The sequence below is a fragment of the Paralichthys olivaceus genome, chromosome 8, assembly GCF_024713975.1.
Source record: "Paralichthys olivaceus isolate ysfri-2021 chromosome 8, ASM2471397v2, whole genome shotgun sequence".
Lineage (NCBI taxonomy): Eukaryota > Metazoa > Chordata > Actinopteri > Pleuronectiformes > Paralichthyidae > Paralichthys > Paralichthys olivaceus.
Genome location: NC_091100.1, coordinates 4,473,395 through 4,494,951, shown reverse-complemented (window position 1 = coordinate 4,494,951; position 21,557 = coordinate 4,473,395). Strand labels below are relative to the sequence as shown.

The window sequence follows — 21,557 nt, the reverse complement described above, 5'->3', positions numbered from 1 at the left end:
ATAAAATCTATTAAAAACTGTTTCAATGTCAAGCAGTTAGTAATCTAAAGAAGCTAAATAAATGAAATTATTAGAATAATCAAATGAAATAGGGATTACAAGTAAAGCAATGTATAGAAATATGTCTTTTATAAAAGAATACGTCTTAAAGACAGATTTTAAGATAAGAAGTCAGAGATGTTGAAGATTTTAACCCTTAAATAGACAATTTGGGTGAAGAATCTGAATAACACATGGTTTTCATTTATTTCCTTTTGTCTACATTCACTATTTTTATTTAAATACCACTTGTAGAATAAACTCAAACCTTCATAAGAAACAGCACAATTAGTTTTTAATATTTATCTTGTGTTTTTTACTACATTTTAGTTCATTTTGAACTGGTGTTTCCTATCACCTCGTCTTTCTTTACAGATTATTCTTTTACTTTTCCAGTTTCCACCCATCTGCAGCCTCTTCCTGTCTGTTTTCATTATGGCTCCTCAAGCCTCCACCCTGTCAAAGCCCAGTGGTTAAGTTGATGGGGGGGGGGGATCTCAGGATGTCTGTCATTAAGTCACGTGATTTCATCTCAACTCAAAGCTTTTTGTCCCTTCACAAGAAAAACCCTCCGTCTCTCGCCAGCAGAATCAAACCAGAACCGAAAACAAGATGTAAACTGTGAAAGAAGCTCTGACGCCGAGCCAGAAGAATCTGACTGGATCTCATGAGTCATGGAACCAAACAAGAATCTGATTGTGTCCAACACACACACACACACACACACACACACACACACATGTGAAGACCCACACACACATTAGCTCCTGAAAGTGAAAGCAAACAGCTTGTCCCACATCCCCCCCCCCCCCCCTAAGATAGCAGGCCTGAATTGTCCTCTGCTCCTGATAGACTTGAGATAGACGTGTTTTTATTGGCTCTGTGCAAACGTTCACAGACTAACTGTTTCCAGATGGCAGTTTGAGGAGGAAACATATATCATTCAGCAGAGAGGGGGAGAGAGAGAGAGAGCAGCGGGGGTCTGTCAAAAGCATTCTGCTCCACTGACGAGGGCATTTCCTGTCTGGATTTGGGAGGATTAAGTATTTGTATGTGTGTGTGTGTGTGTGTGTGGGGTGTTTGTATGGTCGGCATGTGGAGAGAGGGACGCAGCCCACCAGGACTTCAAAGGGCAGTTAGTGCATGTTTGATTTACAAACCCGTGCTTGAAATTTGGAAATGTTTGCAAAAGTGATTTAGAAAAGTTCTAAAAATAAAAGAGAGATTGTGTTTCGGTCTTTCTCAGGTCGTCTGTTTTTTAAGATGTTGCACATTTCATGCAGAAAAAAAATCCCAGCAGCGGATAACAAACCAATTTGTTTCATATCTTTGCACAAATGAAATGTCGTGTTTTATTGTAAAATGCCCTGATGACCCCACATTTAAATTCACACTATTGTTTTCATCAAGACCCATGAATCATCAATGAGAATGTTGACAATAAGAGAATTCCTGGAGGTAACACTCGTATGTCATTTCTGACAGAGGTTCATTCCGCAGGAGAGTCGTGATCATAAAAAACTAAAAGCAGCTTCTTTGTCCGACAGAAACTTTCACTTTCACCTCCGTCCACAACCCTTTGCATGAAGTCAATGTTGATGTGTTTCTCTCGTCACTAAGGTTTAATCTGTAGTTTCATTTCTGTAATTATGAACCCGCTGTCGCATTATTTATCCTTGGTGCTGTCTAAGAAGTTAAAAGTTCTTAAGTTCTTTCCACTGAAGGTATGAAGATCGACGACAGCTCATCTCAGTCAAGCATCTCGCTCGCCCCCTGATGAAACCCTGCCTCCTCCATGTTAGTGAATGGGACCAAACAAAAAGGTTAAATGTGGTCGGCTAATTAGTTATTTGTCATAAAACGTATAAAATGTGGTTAAACGTCACGATTAACAGCTGAGACTAACTTGTGATATGTCGAGAATGTCGCTATGACGTGTTTACCATGGCTGCCACCGGTTACCACCGTACAGACAAATAACCTCACCAGCACTAGATGGCAGCAACCGTACCTGGGATATTTTCGCTTCAGTTTTGTTCAGCGGGAGGACTCTGAGATGCGTAAGCCGTTTTAAGAAAGTCCAGAGAATTGGCCACGGAGTTTCTCCAGTTTTCTGCACAGACGCGTTCACAACAGCAACACATTCTCAGGTGAGAGGTGCAGCAGACGGAGGCAGGAAGTGACTTATTCATTCATATTCTCGACAACATACAAACACCGTCGTCAGCTTTTCTCAGCTCAGACTCTCTTGACGTCTTCGTCTTCTACGTGTGTGGACACATAAACAGTTTGGTGATAGAAGAAAAGTCAAGTGATCAAGTGATTGGTTGATCCTGTGCAGACATGAGCGTCTGTTCAGAACTTCATCTGGTTTCTAGGATTCATTTTCAGTTTGAATCACAATCACATTCTACAAACTCTTAACTGATTCTTCACAGAAATCTTCCTGCTGACAAATGACAGAAACTGAGTCTGAGGTGACGGAGGTGCAGGGAAGTTACAGCCTATTAGCAGGTTTGAGCCGGTTAAACAAAGCCTTCCTCCCTCTTTGTTATCCGTCTGCTGCCTCTGAACACACCATGTGATGTGTTCAGGTGTCAGGTAACTCGGTGAATAGACACCACCCGCCTCCTTCAACGCACCCAAGCAGACATGACAGGACAGGACAAGAAACAACCACACCTAAGCTTTCACAGTTTATCCTGTTACTAAAAACTCATGCAGGTGAATATCGGTGGATGCATGAAGTATAATTCTACAAAACTGCAGTTGTTCTCGTTTTATTTTTTAATATACAACATGAACGACTGCAGAGGAATTATACTTCGTGCACCAATGTGGCCACAAGCTCAGGTCATTGTTCAGAGAGAAGGTGACTCAGCAGCGTTGAGGAAGTGTTTTATGTTTCTTTAAGGAGGAGTTCAGATCATGGACTTAAGTCTACACATGGTGGGCGTGTACATCTTATCCTGAGGATCTGTTGAGCTTCATTCTTATTGAATTGTTATTTTTAGTTCTGTTTTATTTTTGTGCCTTTGTCCTTTTTGTCTCTAACACCCAAACTCAACGATGAGGCTAAGACCTGTGCTCGACCAATCACGAGTCAGTTTCAGCTTTAAAGCTTCAAATAATTAAACAAACTCACTGGGGGAAAAAAAACCATCTTTGATTTACGAACGTTGGTGAACTCTGAGCTGTGATATTCACTTTGTATGTGTGACGGAGCTGAAGGGTCAGAAACACAACCTGGTGCAGGTCAAAATAATTTAGTGGTTGATTATTAACATCTTCTGGTTTGGTGGCTCTGGTTAGAATCACCTGAAGGGTGTGACCTCATGACCTCATTCAAGACTTGTCTGTAGCTGTGTGATTAGTTCTACATGTTTAGGACACAAACACACACACACACACACACACACACACACACACACACACACACACACACACACACACGGTTTGTTAATTGTTTTAATGACACAAACAGAATATCTGTGGCCAAACTATATTAAATGGGTTGAGGTAGAAAACAAACTAATCTACATTAGAAGATAATACAGTCACACACACACACACACACACACACACACACACACTCCCATACACACTGAGTAAAGAGAAAGGTTGAACTCCACCCATGCAACGTCATCACCGACCTTTCACAGGTGTCAGATAATATTTTCTTCCACTTTCTGTGGGTGATTCCCACACACACACTCTCACACACACACTCACACACTCACACAGACACACACACAGACACACACACTCACTCACACACAGACAGACACACACACTCACTCCTGCTGTGGAAAGTTTGTGGAGGCAGTATCCGGAGGAGGTGGGGACAGAGGCGGCCGCTCGCTCACAGCTCCGCGGGGCTGCAGGGCTCTCACTCGGCTCCGGCAGCGGCTCGTGTGCGACTCGGAGCTCCGGAGGATGTCGGCCGTGAAGGCGCTGCAGCAGTGGTGCCGGCTCCGGTGTGAGGGCTACCGGGACGTGGCCATCACCAACATGACCACGTCGTTCAGGGACGGCCTGGCGTTCTGCGCCCTCATCCACACACACAGACCCGAGCTGATGTGAGTACCGAGCCACTGCCGGAGGTTTTACCGGAGGAGGATGATCGGGTCTGTGCCGGTTTTACTTCCCTTCAGATGAACTTTGTTGTTGGAGAACAAAGTTCACGGGTCTGCGGGGAAAAACAGGGGCTGAGCTGTGGAGCAGAGGGGCCAGTCTGCAGAGGGGGCCACAGGGGGGGGGGGGTCTGCATGGATGTTAAAGTTCAGTGTTGGTAGAAAATGAATGTAAAATAATCCCAGTGAATTATATGAATTGTTGTGTTCTTTACGCTAGATTGAGCCCTTTATATTTAAATACTTTATATTTACATCAGGAGCGGCTCCTCTCTACGGAGGCCGCCATGTTTTTTTACTTTAGCCCAGACTGGACAAACTAAAAACACTGACGCTACCGCAGGTTCTCTGTCACGTTTGGAAGTGGGGGGTGAGGCGAGGGGTGTTCAGCTGCAACACTTCACCAGTAGATGTCACTGAATTCTACGCCCTGAACCTTTAATTTGAACTGGTTGCAGCTAATCCACGTGACATCTGCATAATCACTGAAATCTGTGTTGATAGAAGTTGTTCTCTGCTCTCTCGTGCCGAAAATATTTACTATTTCTTTTAAATTTGCTCATGAAGAACCATACTTACCCCAAAACATGTATATCTGTAAAAGTTTTGTGCATATGTTTAGTTTGTGAATCAAAATCACACAAACGTGTGTCCTTGTCCATCTGGAGCCAAAATGAGATGTTCTGGAATCTCGCTACATTGGGAATCTGCAAGAAGAGGAAACTGTCTTTTCCTTTTCTTTTCCTCTTGAATGTTTTTTGGGGAAACTACCTGGGGGTTTTCATTAGCGAGTTATAGTTTCTATTTATACTTGACAGCTGTTAAATCTTTTGCCTCAGTTTCACATTCGTCCACATTAGATTATCTCATCATCATCATCGTCTCCAGTTGAACTTTATCCTGTTTCACACAGAATCACACAGAGTTTTGTTCCAGGGAGTTTTTTATGGCATGTTCTGGAAACACAGCTGCTCCAGATGTGTCCCCTCCAGTTGTTACCCACAGCCAGACGAGCACCAGGGCAGATTTCATGTATATGAACATGTACAGAAGCAACAAACTGATTACAGGCCGAGTTACTGCATATATCCTCCTCCACGGCTGTGATGAACGTGGTCTGAGCTCTGTGTTGGTTTCCCTCTGAGAGCCTGTGATCAGTGATTCATGCAGCTGAGTGGTGTCACAGTCATGAAATATGTAGAAGTAAAGGTTGTGAGAGTTACACATGTTCTGCTGATTGTAAACACATGAATCAGGAGGGGAAGTTGGATCACATGTGTTTTCTCACTCATGTTTTTTTGGTTCTCTGTTGCAGTGATTTCGATTCGCTGAAGAAGGAAAATGTCTACGACAACAACAAACTGGTGAGACTTGTTCACGCTCTGTATTTTAGCATTGTATGTTTGGTAACAGGATTTTGTTTCCTCCAGCGCCACCAGCAGGTTGACAGTTGACGTTTGCAAATGAACAGTTTCATCTAGTCACACACACATTCATACAGCGCTTCTATGTGAAGCACGTTTTCTATTAAACACACAGGAGCAATGCCAAAGACACTCGTATGTGGACTGGAGGAGCCGGGGATTGAACCACCGACCTTTGGGTTAGTGGACGACCCTCTCAGCTTCCCCTACGTGTCTGAACGATCACCGCGAAATTTGGTGCATTCATCTTAATTCGTCTTATCCCATTTCTGTCGGCAGCGGAATCACTTTCTTTGTTGTAAATTCAATATCTCTCGATCTCAGATGTTGGATTTTGGTAAACGATGGTTTATCACTTTCTCAAGAAACTGACAGTGAAATAGAGCGAGTGAGAGTAAAGCAGAGAAAAGTTTGTTTCATGGACAGATTCAAAAACGTGAGAGACTCATGAAATCAAACAAGAAAATCTTGATTCCTTTTCTGAATTGTACCGTAAATAAGAAACTATTTAAATATCAACAGCCATTTACAAGTATTGTGAAGCCTTCCTCTCGTGAGAGAAGTTTTCTGACATCATATTAAATAAAGTTCTTATAAATCAAGCTCTGATCTATCAGTAATGAAAGTAAAACCTTGCAGCCATAAATAATTGCTACGTGCCCATTGTGCCTGTATCATCAGCAACACTTAATGTGGGGCCACAGGGAATATTTCGAAATCGCAAAGTAAAACAGTCGTTGCCTAACACTTTAGCTGGAACTGCAATAGACTAACAGCCAAAAAATGCAGTAATCGCCCGACACCGTTTTCTTGTAAGTGAAATGACAGGCAGTCGAATCAAAAGACAAGAAAACTGTGAGAGATTAAAGAATCAAAGGGCGAAGCAGAGTAAACACTGTTTTTATGATCCTCTCGTCACTGATTAAGTTCATCCTGCTCCTGCTCCATGTTTTTCTTTCTGCTTCCGTGGAATGGCTCAATGAGAGTTTAGTTTGGAAATTCCTGACTCACTTTGCTGCTCTCTTCACACATGAGCTACTGATTTAATCTGTGGCCAGAACTGAGGGTATTTAGTTATGGAGATATGGAGAAGCACTGCACAGACGGCATGGGACCTTATAACAATATGCCCACATCCAAATTCTCTGTACACCTGGTGCACAAGTGTGACGTCAACATTCAATCATAGCATCGGTGGGAAGTTTCATAAAGGTGAAATGTGTCGGTCTTGAACTAATTTTTGACTTATAATAACTTTCTGTGGGAATTCAACGCTTCTCTCAGGTTTGGACTTGTCTGTAAAACTTTGTGTGGGACAGTAGAAATCTCACACAGGCCTTTGAATATCGATAACAGACGTCTTTGTTTGATTAACGTGAAGATGTGAGGACGTCTCCGAGCTCCTGCTGAGTGAGATGCTCTGATTTGATTTATTGATACACTTCCATCTTTGGACAGTTTTTCTAAAGGACCCCTCCTGAGCCTCTTCTGTTTCTGTCAATGTTCTCTGCAGGCGTTCAAGGTGGCGGAGGAGGAGTTGGGGATCCCAGCTCTGTTGGACGCAGAAGACATGGTGGCTATGAAGGTTCCCGACCGCCTCAGTATCCTGACGTACGTCTCGCAGTACTACAACTACTTCCATGGACGCTCCCCGAGTGAGTATCTATGTCTCACTGTGTCTCACCGTGTCCCCCTTTCTCCCCCGCTCTCCCGCCCTCGTCTGATCTGTCTGTGTCTGCGTGTTTGCACACAGTCGGTGGTATGGGAGGCATAAAGCGTCCGGCCGAGGTTGCCAGCGATGAACCGTCTGGAAAGAAGAACCAGCCGGTGGTGGCGAAGGTGTTCCCCTCGTCCAAGCCTGCCAGAGAGAACAGCCCTCCCCCCTCCGCCAACATCACCAGGCCTCCTCCCTCCCCAAAACCAAGCAGAAATGTCACAAAGGTAAATGTTGCTATCACCGAAGCTGCTTTCAGACATGCACTGAACTCTGGGTAAATCTCCTGAAACCATCCAGAGGGGCTGTATGTGTTAATGTCTGAGTCAGACATTTACACCCCCCAAGTACAGACTCTGAGTGAGCCCATGTAAGGGTGAGAGGTGAAGCGGGAGACACAACAAACCACAGATGATAACTATGTATAAAGATTCTGTGTCATTATAATAAAATGAAATATATTTAAATGTAAATGTGAAACATAGTACAGCTGTATAATTGGCACTGTTACATCCAATGAAACAATCTGTGTTTTTCATGTGCGAAGGGAAATCTCCAGAGAATCTCCAGACCTTTTTCTAGAGTTCACAAAATTCCAGTTTTCCTCAAAAGTAAAAAAGAAAAAGTTTTTATTTTGCAATGAGCTGATGATGAGTGTGGACGTTCATCCAGCTGAACACATCATGACCTAAATACCTGAAGAGGCTTGTTACAACACAACACAAAAAAACCCCAACTTGCCTCAGATCAGTTACAGTAAATTCTGTTCCTCACTGAGGAAGTTGTCACTGCCACTTGATGTTACCTCCCTCCCCCTCTTTCCCTCCCTCCCCCTCTCTCCCCCTCTCTCCCAGGAGGTCCCGGTGGAGAGATCCCATCAAACAGGAACCCTGAGTAACAAGTGTGTGTCCTGTAACAAGCACGTTCACTTGGTGCAGCGACATCTAGTGGAAGGGAAGCTCTACCACAGGAACTGTGCAAAGTAAGAGACTGATGAACATGAACACAATGAAAACAAGTTTGCATAATTATCACAAGTAATCTTGCTAATCTATAATCTGTGTTGTATGAAGAGGGTCTCCAGAACAATTATAGGTTTAAATTACATTTTATAATTAAAACCAGTTAATGAATTGGTACATTTCATAGAGGATTATAATTTAATCTTAAATAATTAATTGAAAAATGTATTTGAATAATTAAATTTAACTCTAATTCTGATCCCCTATTCTATAAAGCAATTAATCAATGAATTATTTAGAACAGAATTACAAAATTAATTTTTAAAAGACCTTTACTGTGTTTAGTTTCTCTTTATTTTGTTTCGTATATAGTCTATATTTCACAATTCCTTTGTTTCCTGTTTTAACATTGACAGGAGTTTTTATCTTATGCTCCTGAAGTGCTTCCATCTTTGATTTTCCTGCTTTCAAAAAGACAAAAACAGAACTAAACTCTCCACCGTATTTGAAAAACGTAATCTCCATCTTACATATTGTCCAGAATTTAAAGAATGAAAATTATGTTAACTAAAATGACACCAGCCGGAGCTCACACTTTAGCGTTGTGCAGACTCACTGTGAAGTTTGTTGCAGGAATTGTAAAAATGTCATGACTGTGATCATTCTGTGCTTCCTGTCTTTCAGGTCTCTGTCTTCTACAAACACATTGACACCTCTCAGAGATTTACCCACAAACACCCCTATGTCCAAATTCACTCCTCTACCTGACACGACTAAAACCAGCACAACCACTCCTCCCCAGACCACCTCCAGACTGGGGCCAAAATGGCTGACGGACAAACCCAGCCCTCCTACCAGCTCCCCCACCACGTTTTCCCCTCCCTCTCCTTCCCGGCCTCGTTCAGCCGTCTCTTCCGCTGCTAAAGTAGCTCACGCAGCGCCAGTCTCCCAACCCACAGCTTCACGGACTACGAGCGAATCTACCTTCACTACAACACCCTCCATCATCACCAGGCCCGTTGCTGCCCCCCGCACCTCAACCACAGCGGCCAAGACGGTGCAGTCAAAGTCCAAGTTCTTCCAGTCCGACAGCAACACTGGCAACGAAGAGAAAAAGACCACAACCATTAACGTGGACGTAAATAAACCACCGATCGTGAGCGGTAAAGTCCAGGAGGCCGCGGCAGGTCAGGCTGTGACTGTGGTTCTAAATATTGGTGGTGGTGCTGTCAAAAAGGAAACGACTTCAGGCCTGGATAAAGGTGGAGACACAGCTAAAGCGGCAGGTGGAGGAGGAAAGGTGAATTTGAAACAAGAAGATGGTGAAAGCAACAAGACGAAAGCAGCGGCAGCAGTTTTCATCTCCAAGAAACTGGCTGAGGAAAACAACAACAACAGCGGCAGCAGCAGCAAACCAACATGGACGAGCGCAGCGGTGAAGAAACCTGACAAGTAACTAATCAAACCTCCAACACAGACGATTCAACACATTTTCATAGGATTAAATAAATGATTAAATACAAACTTACCTGAAAAAAACCACTCAAATTTACATCATTGTGATAAGAACTACCGAAAATGACAGACACGGTCAAACAGCTAACATGGAGGGGTTTATGAGCTATACTGCAGCCAGCCACCAGGGGGCTTCACTTTTTGTAGCAGGCATATCTTCCAATCTCATATACAGTCTATAGTTGTGCCTTTCAAGTGCGGCTGTCAAATTCAAGTATGTCATCCCAGGCCCAACATATCTTTGGCCTGACCTCTAGTGGTGAACAATAATATAATAATAATACTTTATCACCTCCAATCAGACCTGCTGAAGTCGAGACTCCTAAGAGGGAGACGGGGGGAGTCAGAGGAAGGGTGAAGCTGAGAGCCAACCCGTCACTCCTCGCTGACCTGACGCCTGTGGACCCCCAGGCCTCGACCCCGGCCCTGACCCCGGCCCCGGCCCCGACCCCGGCCCCGGCCCCGGCCCCAGCCCCGGCCCCGGCCCCGGCCACCAGGAGCGGACTCAAAGCCAAAACTCCAGAGAGAGTAGACCTAAAGCCTCGCAGCGCATCACCCAACAGTCACTCAGGTAAATTCAAACATTTCCACAACTCTCCACAGGTTGATCTTTAACCTGATAAACTGCCTGCAGCTATAATTTTATGTTATTAGCTTTATGAGGGAACTTTTTTTTTTTGGTGCTGCAGATGCTATAAAAATAAATAAACCGTCGACTTGTGGCTCCCCGTCCAATTTGCTTAATTCATTCATAATTTAGAGGCTTCATCAATGACACCTCCTTGTCATTCTAAAGTAATTTCATCACTTCACCCTGTGCTCTTACTAATGTGTCGAGGCGCTGCCGGTTCCTCTCGGGTGATTATTTTCATGTCGCTCCCTGAGAGTTGCTGTTTGAGTCCAAACGCTCAGCAGGTTGTTGTTAATGAGAACCTTTAATATCGTATTTTCTCCCTGGGATGTTTGACTTTGCAGTTACTGGCAAACGCCATTCCTCTCTATCAATGAAGATTTTTTTCTCTGTTGTGAACAGCGTCGGAGAACGAGTCTCCTGCAGACTGGAGGTTGAAGCTCAAACCTGTCGCCAAAGGAAAAAAGTGAGTTTGTTTCATTGACCTTGTGACCATGTTCTGTGTTTCTGGTTTGACAAGGAGAGCGTCTGTACATGGGCTGGAGCCTGAAGCAAGAATTGTGGTTAAACTTTTCAGTCCTACAGAGAAAAGCTGGAGCAGGTTAAGTTTGGGATGACGCGTAGAAACCTTTGAGGAAATATGTGAGTGTAACTTCTTAGCCCCTCCTTCCCTTTCCGCTGAGTGACTAAACCCCTTCCTGCTGCTGTGCACGTAAAGTGTAGTAACCACAGGTCAGAAAAAACGACGTGGACACAGCCTGGGTATTTCAAAGCGACATTTTCAATAACTTTGCAAATGCATTACCAACAACTTCAGGTTAACTGCTTCTCTCCTCTCCTCTGACATCACTTTGACGTTTCTATCTGCGTCACATGTTCAGAACGAGCTTAATAAACATCCTCGGCAGCTACAGAACATCGTTATCAGGGCGGCCAATGTTATTGTAAAGCTTCTCCCCCTGACGTCCTGTCCATCCATCCATCCTTTGATTCCAGTCCTCCATCCCTCCCTCCCACAGGAAGCCTGTACCTGCTGCTCCTCCAAATGGCTCGGCCCCCGTTAGTGGTCAGGCCTCCTCTTCCACCACATGCATGTGAGCCCCAAATGGTGTCAACGCTGAGCAGAGTCCTCCGCAGTGCAACATATGCTCAGTGCTCAGAGTTCCTCTCCCCACACGACCTTTCCTCTCGCTCCCATGAATCACAACAAAGGACTCTGGGGTCCTGATTTGATAAACAGGTTTGCCAGTTGAGACTTTCATATTTTGACTGTCTTTCTGCTCCTCCACCCACAGATCTGCTGCTCCTCCAGCGACAGTGAAACTGTTGGCGAATGGAGCTGGAAAGCCCCAGACTTCAGAGCTCTCAGTTGGGCCTCCCTCTCACGTTTCTACCCCCAATATTTCTGTCACTCCGCCTCCATCGAAGGGTAAGAACCTGGTCTACTGTCAGACAAAAACCTGAAATCCCTCAAGAGCTCTCTCTAGCTAACGTTTCTCATAATTTCTTTTGGCGTTTTGTCGATATTTCTACAGGATCTCTGAATGTTCAGACCGAACAAACTGCAAATGGCAACAAGTCGGAGTCAAAGACCTCGAAGGTACTGAACCTCGGAGGAAAAACTCCAAGCTGCACCAAATTACACACACTCAGATATGAGTCATCTAAATATGTCTTTAGGCGTCATACTAAATGGAATGGGACGCAAGGACGTCTCCTAATGAGTGCATGTCCCTCTCTCTCTCTGTGTGTGTGTGTGTGTGTGTGTGTGTGTGTGTGTGTGTGTGTGTGTGTGTGTGTGTGTGTGTGTGTGTGTGTGTGTGTGTGTGTGTGTGTGTGTGTGTGTGTGTGTGTAGATAAAGCCAGACTACATTCCTAAAGAGGAAATCATGAAGGAGCTTCAGAACATTGAAGACAGTTTGGACGATTTGGAGAAAAGAGGAGTGGAGCTGGAGGTGAAGCTCCGCAGCAGCGAGGATGGTGAGATACACAGAGACACACACACACTCACATATACAGCCTCCTTCAGTCTGGACACGGTGAAAATAACGATTCAGCAGATATCTTGAATTAATTCTGTGTGTGTGTGTGTGTGTGTGTGTGTGTGTGTGTGTGTCTCTGTGTGTGTGTGTGTGTGTGTGTGTGTGTCTCTGTGTGTGTGTGTGTGTGTGTGTGTGTGTGTGTCAGAGGGTGAAGATGACTCTGTCATGGATGAGCTCATGGTTGAGTGGTTCAACTTGATCAGGAACAAGCAGGTGGCCATGCGCCGCGAGTCTGAACTGGTTTACATGTGAGTACACACACACACACACACACACACACACACACACACACACACACACACTTAGAAAAGGGGCATTACACTTTTTTTCGTGATTAGTGAGACAGACTTGTGGCCAGAAGGTTGACAGTTTGAATTCCCAGTGTCCTCCCTCCTCCGTCCCTCAGCGGGGCGTCCTGGAACAGGACACATCGCTGCCCACTGGCTGCAGAGAGAAGCAGGATGCTGCTTAAAGCACGAGCCTGGTGATATTTTAGATTCTTCTTATCGTCAACCAGTTCTGTGACAAAGACTGAAACCAATAATTGAATCTCACTGCAGTATTTTATGTGTAACTAAATCCTGATGTAGTTTATTCCTCATTGTTGTCGACGATCAGCGAGTTGGGCTGTTGAACAGAGTGACATATTCCATCATTACGACACTGTTGTTTTTATTTTAACGCTGCCATAAATACTTACTGTAAAACCAAACGTTTGTTAATCCACAACTGAAAATCATATGCAGTAATATTAAAGTTTAAATCTGTCCTTACCCCCTTTTTAAAGATTCATGTCTCCAGTAGGAACCTTTGGCCTCGAGGCTGGATCACACAGACAGAGATTATTGATGCTCTCGGAATTTCTGACAATAAGAAAAAGAAAATGTGCCCTGAAATTATTTCTTTGACAAATTATCATTAAAAAACAAACAGAATCCTCTGATTTGATCATTTATCTACTTTTAGCTGCATCTAAAAGAAAAAATCTGTTTGGACATTAACGGGTGTGGCCCGTATCAATAGATATGTGTTGAACCAAAGAGGTGAGGCCATAATTTATCTAACGTCAGGTAACAATAAGATGTTTGGGTGTTTTTGTGCAGAGGAAGAACTCAGGAACTGGAGGAGCAGCAGCCCAGTGTTGAGCAGGAGCTCAGGAGACTGATGGACAAACCAGGTGAGGTCTTCAGAGAACACAACACATCACACATCAACAACCTTAGAAAAGAAACTAATATATATATATATATATATATATATATATATATATATTTACGTGTGTGTGTGTGTGTGCAGAACATATGAAAACAGCCTCGGACAGAAAGAGGGAGCAGCAGCTGATGGACAAGCTGGTGGGGATCGTCAATGACAGAAACGCCATCATAGACGGTCTGGACGAGGACAGACTCAGGTGGGTTTTTACAAAGGTGGTGCACAAGTGAGAACAGTCAGAACAATGAAGGGCTCGAGTCCCCAGTTTTCAGGTTCTGAATCAAGATGTTTTTTTTATTAAGCCAAACAGACAAAGTTCTACATGACTTCAATTCAGCTGATCAGGTTTCTCACTCACTGACGACTCAAAGTCTTCACACCGCCTCGTCAGAACTGATCTTACGACATGTAGCTTATCAAGGTTTACTCTCTACCCGGTTACTTCACCTCATCTTCTTTTGTGGGGAGGTGTAAGTGAATCTGAGACTCTGATATTCTTTTATATTTGTTGTACTGGGCATAGATTTTAAACTGAATTCATGATGTTCTAAAAAAAAAGTCTTAAACTTACCTTGTTGATTCCTGCAGAAACCCTGATATAGCTGAATATTTGAATATTTTTAAGTTGTACATCTAGTTAAAAAAACTATATAATAAAATAAAAAATATAAACGCTGACGCAGACATGACATGTTGATCTGTCTGCTGACTTTTTGTGCGTTCTCTTCTTCTCAGGGAGGAAGAGGAGGACGAGGAGCTAAACAAGATGATGAGGACTTTGAGTGAGTGTCTCCACCACCTCCACGGGCCGTCTGACCCCCCCCCCCCCCCCCCCCTCCGCTCTGATCATTACTTATCTCAGCTCCGGTGTCGCTGCAGCTTAGTCGGTTTATAAATGATCCAATCGAGGATTTCCATCATTGGTGCCACTAATTGAAGTAGATAGAATTCTCATTGTGGTTTATGAACGTGTGTGTGTGTGTGTGTGAACCTGCATTTTTAAGGGTGCCACTGGGTGATGTTTTCATCTCATTTGATCTAATGACTGCTAATGGAAAAAGCATCACACAAAATGCCGCCTCTCTTTTTGTCAGCGGCGTTCCTATTAGACAAATGGATAATGCAGCCGGTTAATTTGACCCCCTGATACAACAGAGTTAAAGCCGCCCTCATTTGCAATTCATGACCGACGGAGTGGGGCTGAAATCGAGGAGATTTATTGAACTTCAGCGGAAAGGTCGTTATGTTGCAGCGAGCGAACGCCGACCGTGGGCTAAAGACGAACCATCTCACTTTAATGTATTCATAAAGTTAACGCCAAAAGTTTCTCAGTTCACTCTGAGCTCAGTCACGTGATCGTTGACAACGCGTGTTGTATTACTCCCAGTTCACAGACCTAACCACATACATACAGTATGTTCCTGAGAAACATGGCTGATGAAAATACTCTGATAAGTGCGTTAAAGAGCGGGTTACCATGGTGACAGTCCTGCTTTACGTCTCGCTGGTTAAAAAGACTTCTATCTCTTATCTGTTTGATATCGTAGAGAGCCGAGTGGCAGAGTCATTGATAATAAAAGTAATTATCTGTTACAGCCCCAAACGAGTTAAACTGATTCCACACAAACTTTAAACACAACTTTAAGAAAAGAGCTTTTAGAGACGATCACCTTCATGTCAACACCTGTGGCTGAGATCGTTAATCAGAAGTCGTGATCAAAGCTGAATTTATTCTTAACGATGAGTCTGTGATGTTTGAAGCTGCTCAGTGTTCTAGCTGTGGATGGAGGTGGAGTTCAGTCCAGTGTTGAGGACAGTTTGATGAGCGATGATGGACCAGATTCGTTTTTGTTCTTTCCACGTTGTGCTGGAGGTCAGTGGACCGTCGTGTATGACCAGCAGAGGGCGACTCCACTGGTTGGTCGATGAGGAAAATGACTTTTTCCTAAAGAGTTTATGTTTCAAACCGTCTTCAATACATCATGATGTTCACTTTGTCAAATCGAGGATAAAGCACCGTATCACAGGTGAAGCTGGGCGTCCAGTCTTTCCTTTAAATATTTATGTCCCTTTAACCATCCCTCCATCTGTCTCTCCCTCCCTTCCTCCCTGTCTCAGGCATGAAGAAGGACAAACCAAAGAAAAAGTCTCCGGTGTCCAGACTGTTCAACTGGGGGAACAAGAAGGAGGGATGATGCTCTTCAAAGGTTCTGTCTGTGATGTCTCGTGTTCTAGTCTTAATGTCAGTGATTCAGGGGATACTGTCAGTCGCTCTGTCTGGCTCAGCGCTTTTAGAAAAATACCCCTCCCTCCTTTAAGATCTGACGTTACCACACACACACACACACACACACACAGACACACACACGGATGATGTTGAGGGGGTTAATGACTCACCAGCCGTGATGTGATTGGGTTCAGTGCTCTGGTTGTTAGTTTTAATCCCCTTCTAGTCTTAATCTGTTTACTTAACGCTCACAAACACTCACACACCCTCTGAACGTCGCCGTACTTATTGAAATGTTTTGCTCGTGTTCAGTCACACTGATGCTAATGGGAGTTAATAGGGAACAGGAGTCATGGCGGAGGTCCGGCAGCTGTGTCGCACTCTCTGCTCTTGGTTTTAGTCTCTGTGACGAACCTCGGGTCCACGTTCTGACCCTGGTGGCGTTGCTCACGTCAAACAACATTTCTCTTTAAACCACAAATGTGTTTTACTGTGAACGTTTCGGGACAAATACGACACTCGACCAATAACCAGTCTGTGTCGAGCACTGACCTTTGACAAGCTCTTTTTAAACTGAACCGTTTTATTATATGAGGGGATTTTCTAGACATATTGTTTCCCTACCTGGTGGTCGAGACCTTTTCTTCATTCTATCATATTAAATACATGATTTTACATCTTCAGGCATCCACCAATATTCTGTATCCCTCTCTACATACACTGATGCCTTTCAAAGCAATTGTATGAACTCTTCAAAATACATTTAAACATATTATAAAGATGCAGTTGATACTTAAACATGTGTAAGAAAGTCACTGGAAATCAGGTTCTGCTCTTTTCTTTTTACCGTCACTCTCTTATGTGTTGCCTTTAAATGTTTTCCTGTTTGACTGGAGAAAACGCAGGAGTCCAGTCAGGAGTTTTCAATCTTAACCCAATGTGAGAACTGGTCCATATTGGATTTGAACATGAGCTAAATGACCTGTTTAATCTTTTCATGATGTTATGTGTATTCTTGCAGAGGCACTATTTCTTTTTCTGTGTCATGACCAAACTGTTTTAACAGAGTTAGTTGGCACTTAATGAAATGTGATGTTGTACATATGGTAAAGCTCTTGACCTCTTTATATCTGTCACATGTGAATATTGTATAAAGTTTGTTCTAACAATAGTCTTATAATTAAATGGAGAAACTGACCTGGATTTTAAATTTACTTGGATATTATTAAAAGATCTGTTGCACGATATCATAAAGTAAGAGTCCCACAGACTTGACTTGTTAATGTTATCAGCGAACTACTCATTAACTTTTAATCAGGAATTGTATTTAATTAAATATATTTCGAGGCATGACAGTATTTAAGCCCCAGCAGGATTTATATTGGATCCTGTAAAGCAGTGAACCTGCTGCAGAGGAGATGCATTTCCTCTGTATAACCATCAGGAGGCAGCATGAGCCTTTCCATGTCACTGAAAACAGAAAACTGATTCAGGCCTGACTCAGACTCAGCTGGAGAAACGTGGATTTATTGTGTTATACATGTGTACATATGTTTTTTTTTCCAGATATGGAGGTTTCTCCTTTTTTCAGCAGAGGAGAAAAACTCTGTCGCCTCAGACTCCATCTATCATGACTTCTGTTTCTCCTTTTTCAAAATACAAGTGTCCTGATAAAATATGACTTATGGTGCCAACAGGCCAGATATTATGCTGAGCACCACAACAATTACCACAGCAGTAAACTTTAATATCAATTAAATACTTCGAACTTTTTAAAACCTGGTTCAGGCCAAAATGTTAATTAAATCGGAGCAACTATGCAAAATTAAAACAATAGAATTTATTAACAAATCAATTACTAAATAATTTCTTGTGGGGCAAAAGATAAATGTCTCATTCATGCAAGTTATTCAAGATTCAATAACTTAATTATGAAATTGTCGTCCTCAATTCAAATTGTGCCTGTTCAAGATTTACAAAGGAAATACACAAATATATATGTGTGTTATTAGTTATGGTGCTGAAGACAGATGAAATGGCCAATACTTTAAAAAGGGTATTTTTTTCCCCATCCTTATATTTATATTATATATAATTATATTTTTGTGTGTAGCTCAGAGTCCTGGGCTCCTGCTTTTAAATACAAATAATCCCACTGCAGCCGTGAATCATCACAACCTTTAATCTTCCTCAGGAAGGGAACTTAAATTTATATTTCTGAGCTTTAAAAACACTGCAAACACACACTGATGTTTATTTTTTTATCATTGGTCCAAAATAGAAGATGACATGAAACCTTTTCAGATTTTTGTTATTCAAAGACTGAGCAGTTCAGCAGCTGGTGTGAATCTTACCTGTAAAAGACACAGATGTGAGCGCAAACATCTGTAAATCCAGCACAAAACAAAGAAAAACACAAGACAACAACAGTGTCTCTCTGCCGCGGTTAAAATATCCGTTTACTGAGGCAAAGAGGGAAAGCGAGAAATGACACAAAAGAAGAAAAGAGTAGGGAAATTGACTTTTAGCTCCTGGTTGTTGTTTCTGTCTTTTTTTCATATCTTTTAGTGTGAAAATACAAAAGTGTGTAATCTTCTCCTCTCTAAAGGCAACATCTGTTCCTGTTGTTATGTGTGAAAACCTTTGTTGATTTCCTCCTCAGACCGTGATGAAATGTTCCGTCGCTGCACCGCTGTGAGTCGGAATCAGTCGTGTCCCCACTTCACTCGGGCACATGTTTATCTTCGGGGGTGAAAATGTTCCTTTAAGTCGAGTCGGTGAGGAACATTTATAACGCGCTGACTGTAAATATACATCTGAGAGGCGGCTCATTAACATAACACAGTGGCCTCACATATTATTCACACGGAGTTTTAAACAGTTTCCACTCTGTTCTCGTGTAATGTGTTTAACTCACAGCTCCAGTCGGTTTAATCCATTTTTTAAAAAATATACAAACTCAACTTTAGCAAACGATAAACCTGCTGGTTTGGTTGTTTCACACACTTGAAGGAGAATCTTCGTTCATAATTTGACAATCCTCTTCACTTCGTCCTGTTTTACTTTTGTCTGGGGTGAATGGTTTTGTAAAACGGGGGTTTGGGGATTTTACTGTGACCTTTTGAACGAGGTTTTGTGTGGAAAGTGTCTCCCATGCTGCACTGCTCTACAGTTCTAAAGACAACGTTGGCAGTGATGTGATACTTTTACTTTGTTACTGCCATGAAGTATATTTGGCAATTCGTTTAGCTTGTGTAATGGGCGTCAACTCCGCACCGCGGCCAAATTATGTCACCTGCGTAAGATGGCGGTATTCGTGATATTTTAGCTTTTGGATGAAATTGAAGACACGTCGTCCATCTTTCTTTTCAGTCTATGCCGTCACCATGTCGACGACGTGACCTCTTGAGCTCCATGTTCACAACGCTGATCCGATCAATGCTGTGCTGTATAATGAGGCCAAAAGTATGCGGACACCCATGTTCAATTTCCAACCTTGTGGCGATAGTTCAATGTTTCAAGTCGTCAATGTGAGCTCTATAAAGAAATAGTTTCCCCGGTTTCAAACTGAAGAACGTGTTCGGCCTCCACGCAGCCTCCGACCTCTGCTGTTCAAGTTTTTTTTTTTTCTTCGTACGATTACGTGATCAGTGCGGGATTATGTGACTTCCTCGCTCGCAGTTAGAGGTCGTAAAGCAGAGCACACGAGGAAGCTCTGTGTGCTGTAATCTTATTTTGTACAGTCGGGTGCTTTATTCAAAAAATCCATCTGGAAATACTGAGACTGTGCTAAATATATATGATTCTTTACATTCAGCACATTATGTTGTTTACAGGACAAACAGTGACGATAAGGAGTAAAAGTGTTGACAGATTTAAAAGTGAGCCGAGAAACGAGGGTGGAAGTGTGTGGAATCTATAGCAGAGTGAATTTCAGTGTTGGTGTGATGAACGCCTGTGCAGTACGACACAATGTGTGCGACTGCTGCTTCCTGACCTGCTTTTGTTATTTGTCCGTGTCCGTTCCTCCATCGCCGTGTTTTGACAAGCAGCGCTGTTTGAGAATAAGTGTGTCTTTGTGACGACAGCGCTGGAAAAGCCATCACAACCCAGGGACCCCCTCGACAACCTCTGGATGTCGCCCGTGGAAACCCTTTGCATGTGGTCTCACACACACACACACACACACACACACACACACACACATATACAGTAAAATGTACACACTCGTCGATGGTGGTGACAGGAGGAAAAATCATTTCAGGACTTTGGTTCAGGGTTCCCTCTTTGTGTTTCTCTAAGTGTCTGTGACAAGCCAGGAGGGTAATGATCTGTGTGTGTGTGTGTCTGCTAAGCCATGAATACCTCTATGTCTGCAAGTCCTGTTTTGTCTTTAAAAGAAACTTATGATGACTTGTGAGTCTATATATTTGTGTATTTGTGGTCTCGGTGTTACGCATGTTGTGGGGAAGTCCTCGTCATGTGCTGTAAATCATAACATTTTACAAAGTCTCTAGGAAACAAATCTAATGTTTAAAGGTTCAGTGTGTAAGATTTAGGTAAAAAAGAAATTTTGCCATAGAATGGATCTTTATATTTAAAAACTTTATATTTACATGGAGGGGTGGGAGGGGGGGGTTGGGGGTCCTCTCTGTGGAGGCCGCCATGTTTTTTTACTGTCGTCCAAACTGGACAAACTCAAACCTTTTGTTCACCACAGCTTCTATTTCATGCTGGGAAGGGGAGGGTGAGGTGAGGAGTGTTCAGCTGCAACATTCACCTTCACCACTAGATGTCACTTAATTCTACACACTGAACCTTTAAGTCAAATAGTTGTTGAAAACACACAAATTGACTTTAGTTGCGTGTAAAAAAATATATAAAACTACATGCACTGGTGTCAGTCCACTGTTCACTCACTTTTAGCTCCGCTTTGGTCTCCACCACTCTGGATGGAAATACTTAGCTGTTAAACTATCAGATGCTTGTTGTTAACTTTGTCTTTTTGTCTGTTTGGTGCTGGACTGATTGTTTGATTTTAGAGCTTCGTTGCTGAAGCTGCCTGTTGTGTCTGGAAGTGATGCTGCAGGGAATCGAACTGAAACCAGAACAGAACAGACTCGGTTCTGGTAAGAAAACCTGATTCAAAATGTCTCTGATGTTCGTAACTATCCTCCAATTATGGCAAGATTTTGCATTGCTAAATGAAAACCCAGAGAATAAGCTACAATGTTTGAAAGGGTGAGGAACGAGGACTTAATTATGGTTATCTAAAAACCAAACTAGTTCCGAAAGTGAAATAAAGCAGATTTTCGACTCACCATCATAAGTATATATAACTGAAAATCATAAAAACTATCTCCTGCTCCTTTGATCGTCCATTGTGGCAGCCTAACACACTTCATACACTACTACACTGACTCGCTGTACTATTGTGTGCGCATGTGAGCTCATATTTATTGTTAATTGACCTGAACCGAGATCAGCGGCAGCCAAAGCTTAGAGCAGAAAATGAGAGAAGCACTCAAGTGGCTATCAGTATCATAAAGGAACAAAAGTGAAGGAAGGGAGGGAGTGAGGAGGGATGAAAGGAGATGATTTGCGGCGTTAATCCAAATTGAATTACAGTGATAACATCTCTCTTTCTGGCTTTATTTT

The 21,557-nt window shown here is 42.9% G+C and overlaps 1 protein-coding gene across 3 annotated transcripts; it reads left to right on the top strand.

Annotated features, from left to right (window-relative positions):
* Positions 1–3,707: 3,707 nt before the first annotated feature.
* On the top strand, positions 3,708–17,153 carry micall2b (mical-like 2b). Of its 3 annotated transcripts, none has more exons than XM_069530038.1 (17): positions 3,708–4,118; positions 5,488–5,536; positions 7,110–7,251; positions 7,350–7,537; positions 8,165–8,292; positions 8,957–9,724; positions 10,090–10,358; positions 10,821–10,884; positions 11,447–11,512; positions 11,714–11,847; positions 11,954–12,018; positions 12,275–12,398; positions 12,606–12,708; positions 13,564–13,637; positions 13,757–13,871; positions 14,408–14,454; positions 15,791–17,153. In XM_069530038.1, the coding sequence occupies exons 1-17, from the start codon at positions 3,976–3,978 to the stop codon at positions 15,865–15,867; spliced, it is 2,556 nt and encodes an 851-aa protein (XP_069386139.1). In that variant the 5' UTR covers positions 3,708–3,975; the 3' UTR covers positions 15,868–17,153. The 3 variants fall into 3 exon arrangements, with proteins under 3 accessions (XP_069386139.1, XP_069386138.1, XP_069386140.1); XM_069530037.1 differs by having other exon boundaries at positions 11,438–11,512; XM_069530039.1 differs by lacking the exon at positions 11,447–11,512.
* The last annotated feature ends 4,404 nt before the right edge of the window (positions 17,154–21,557 follow it).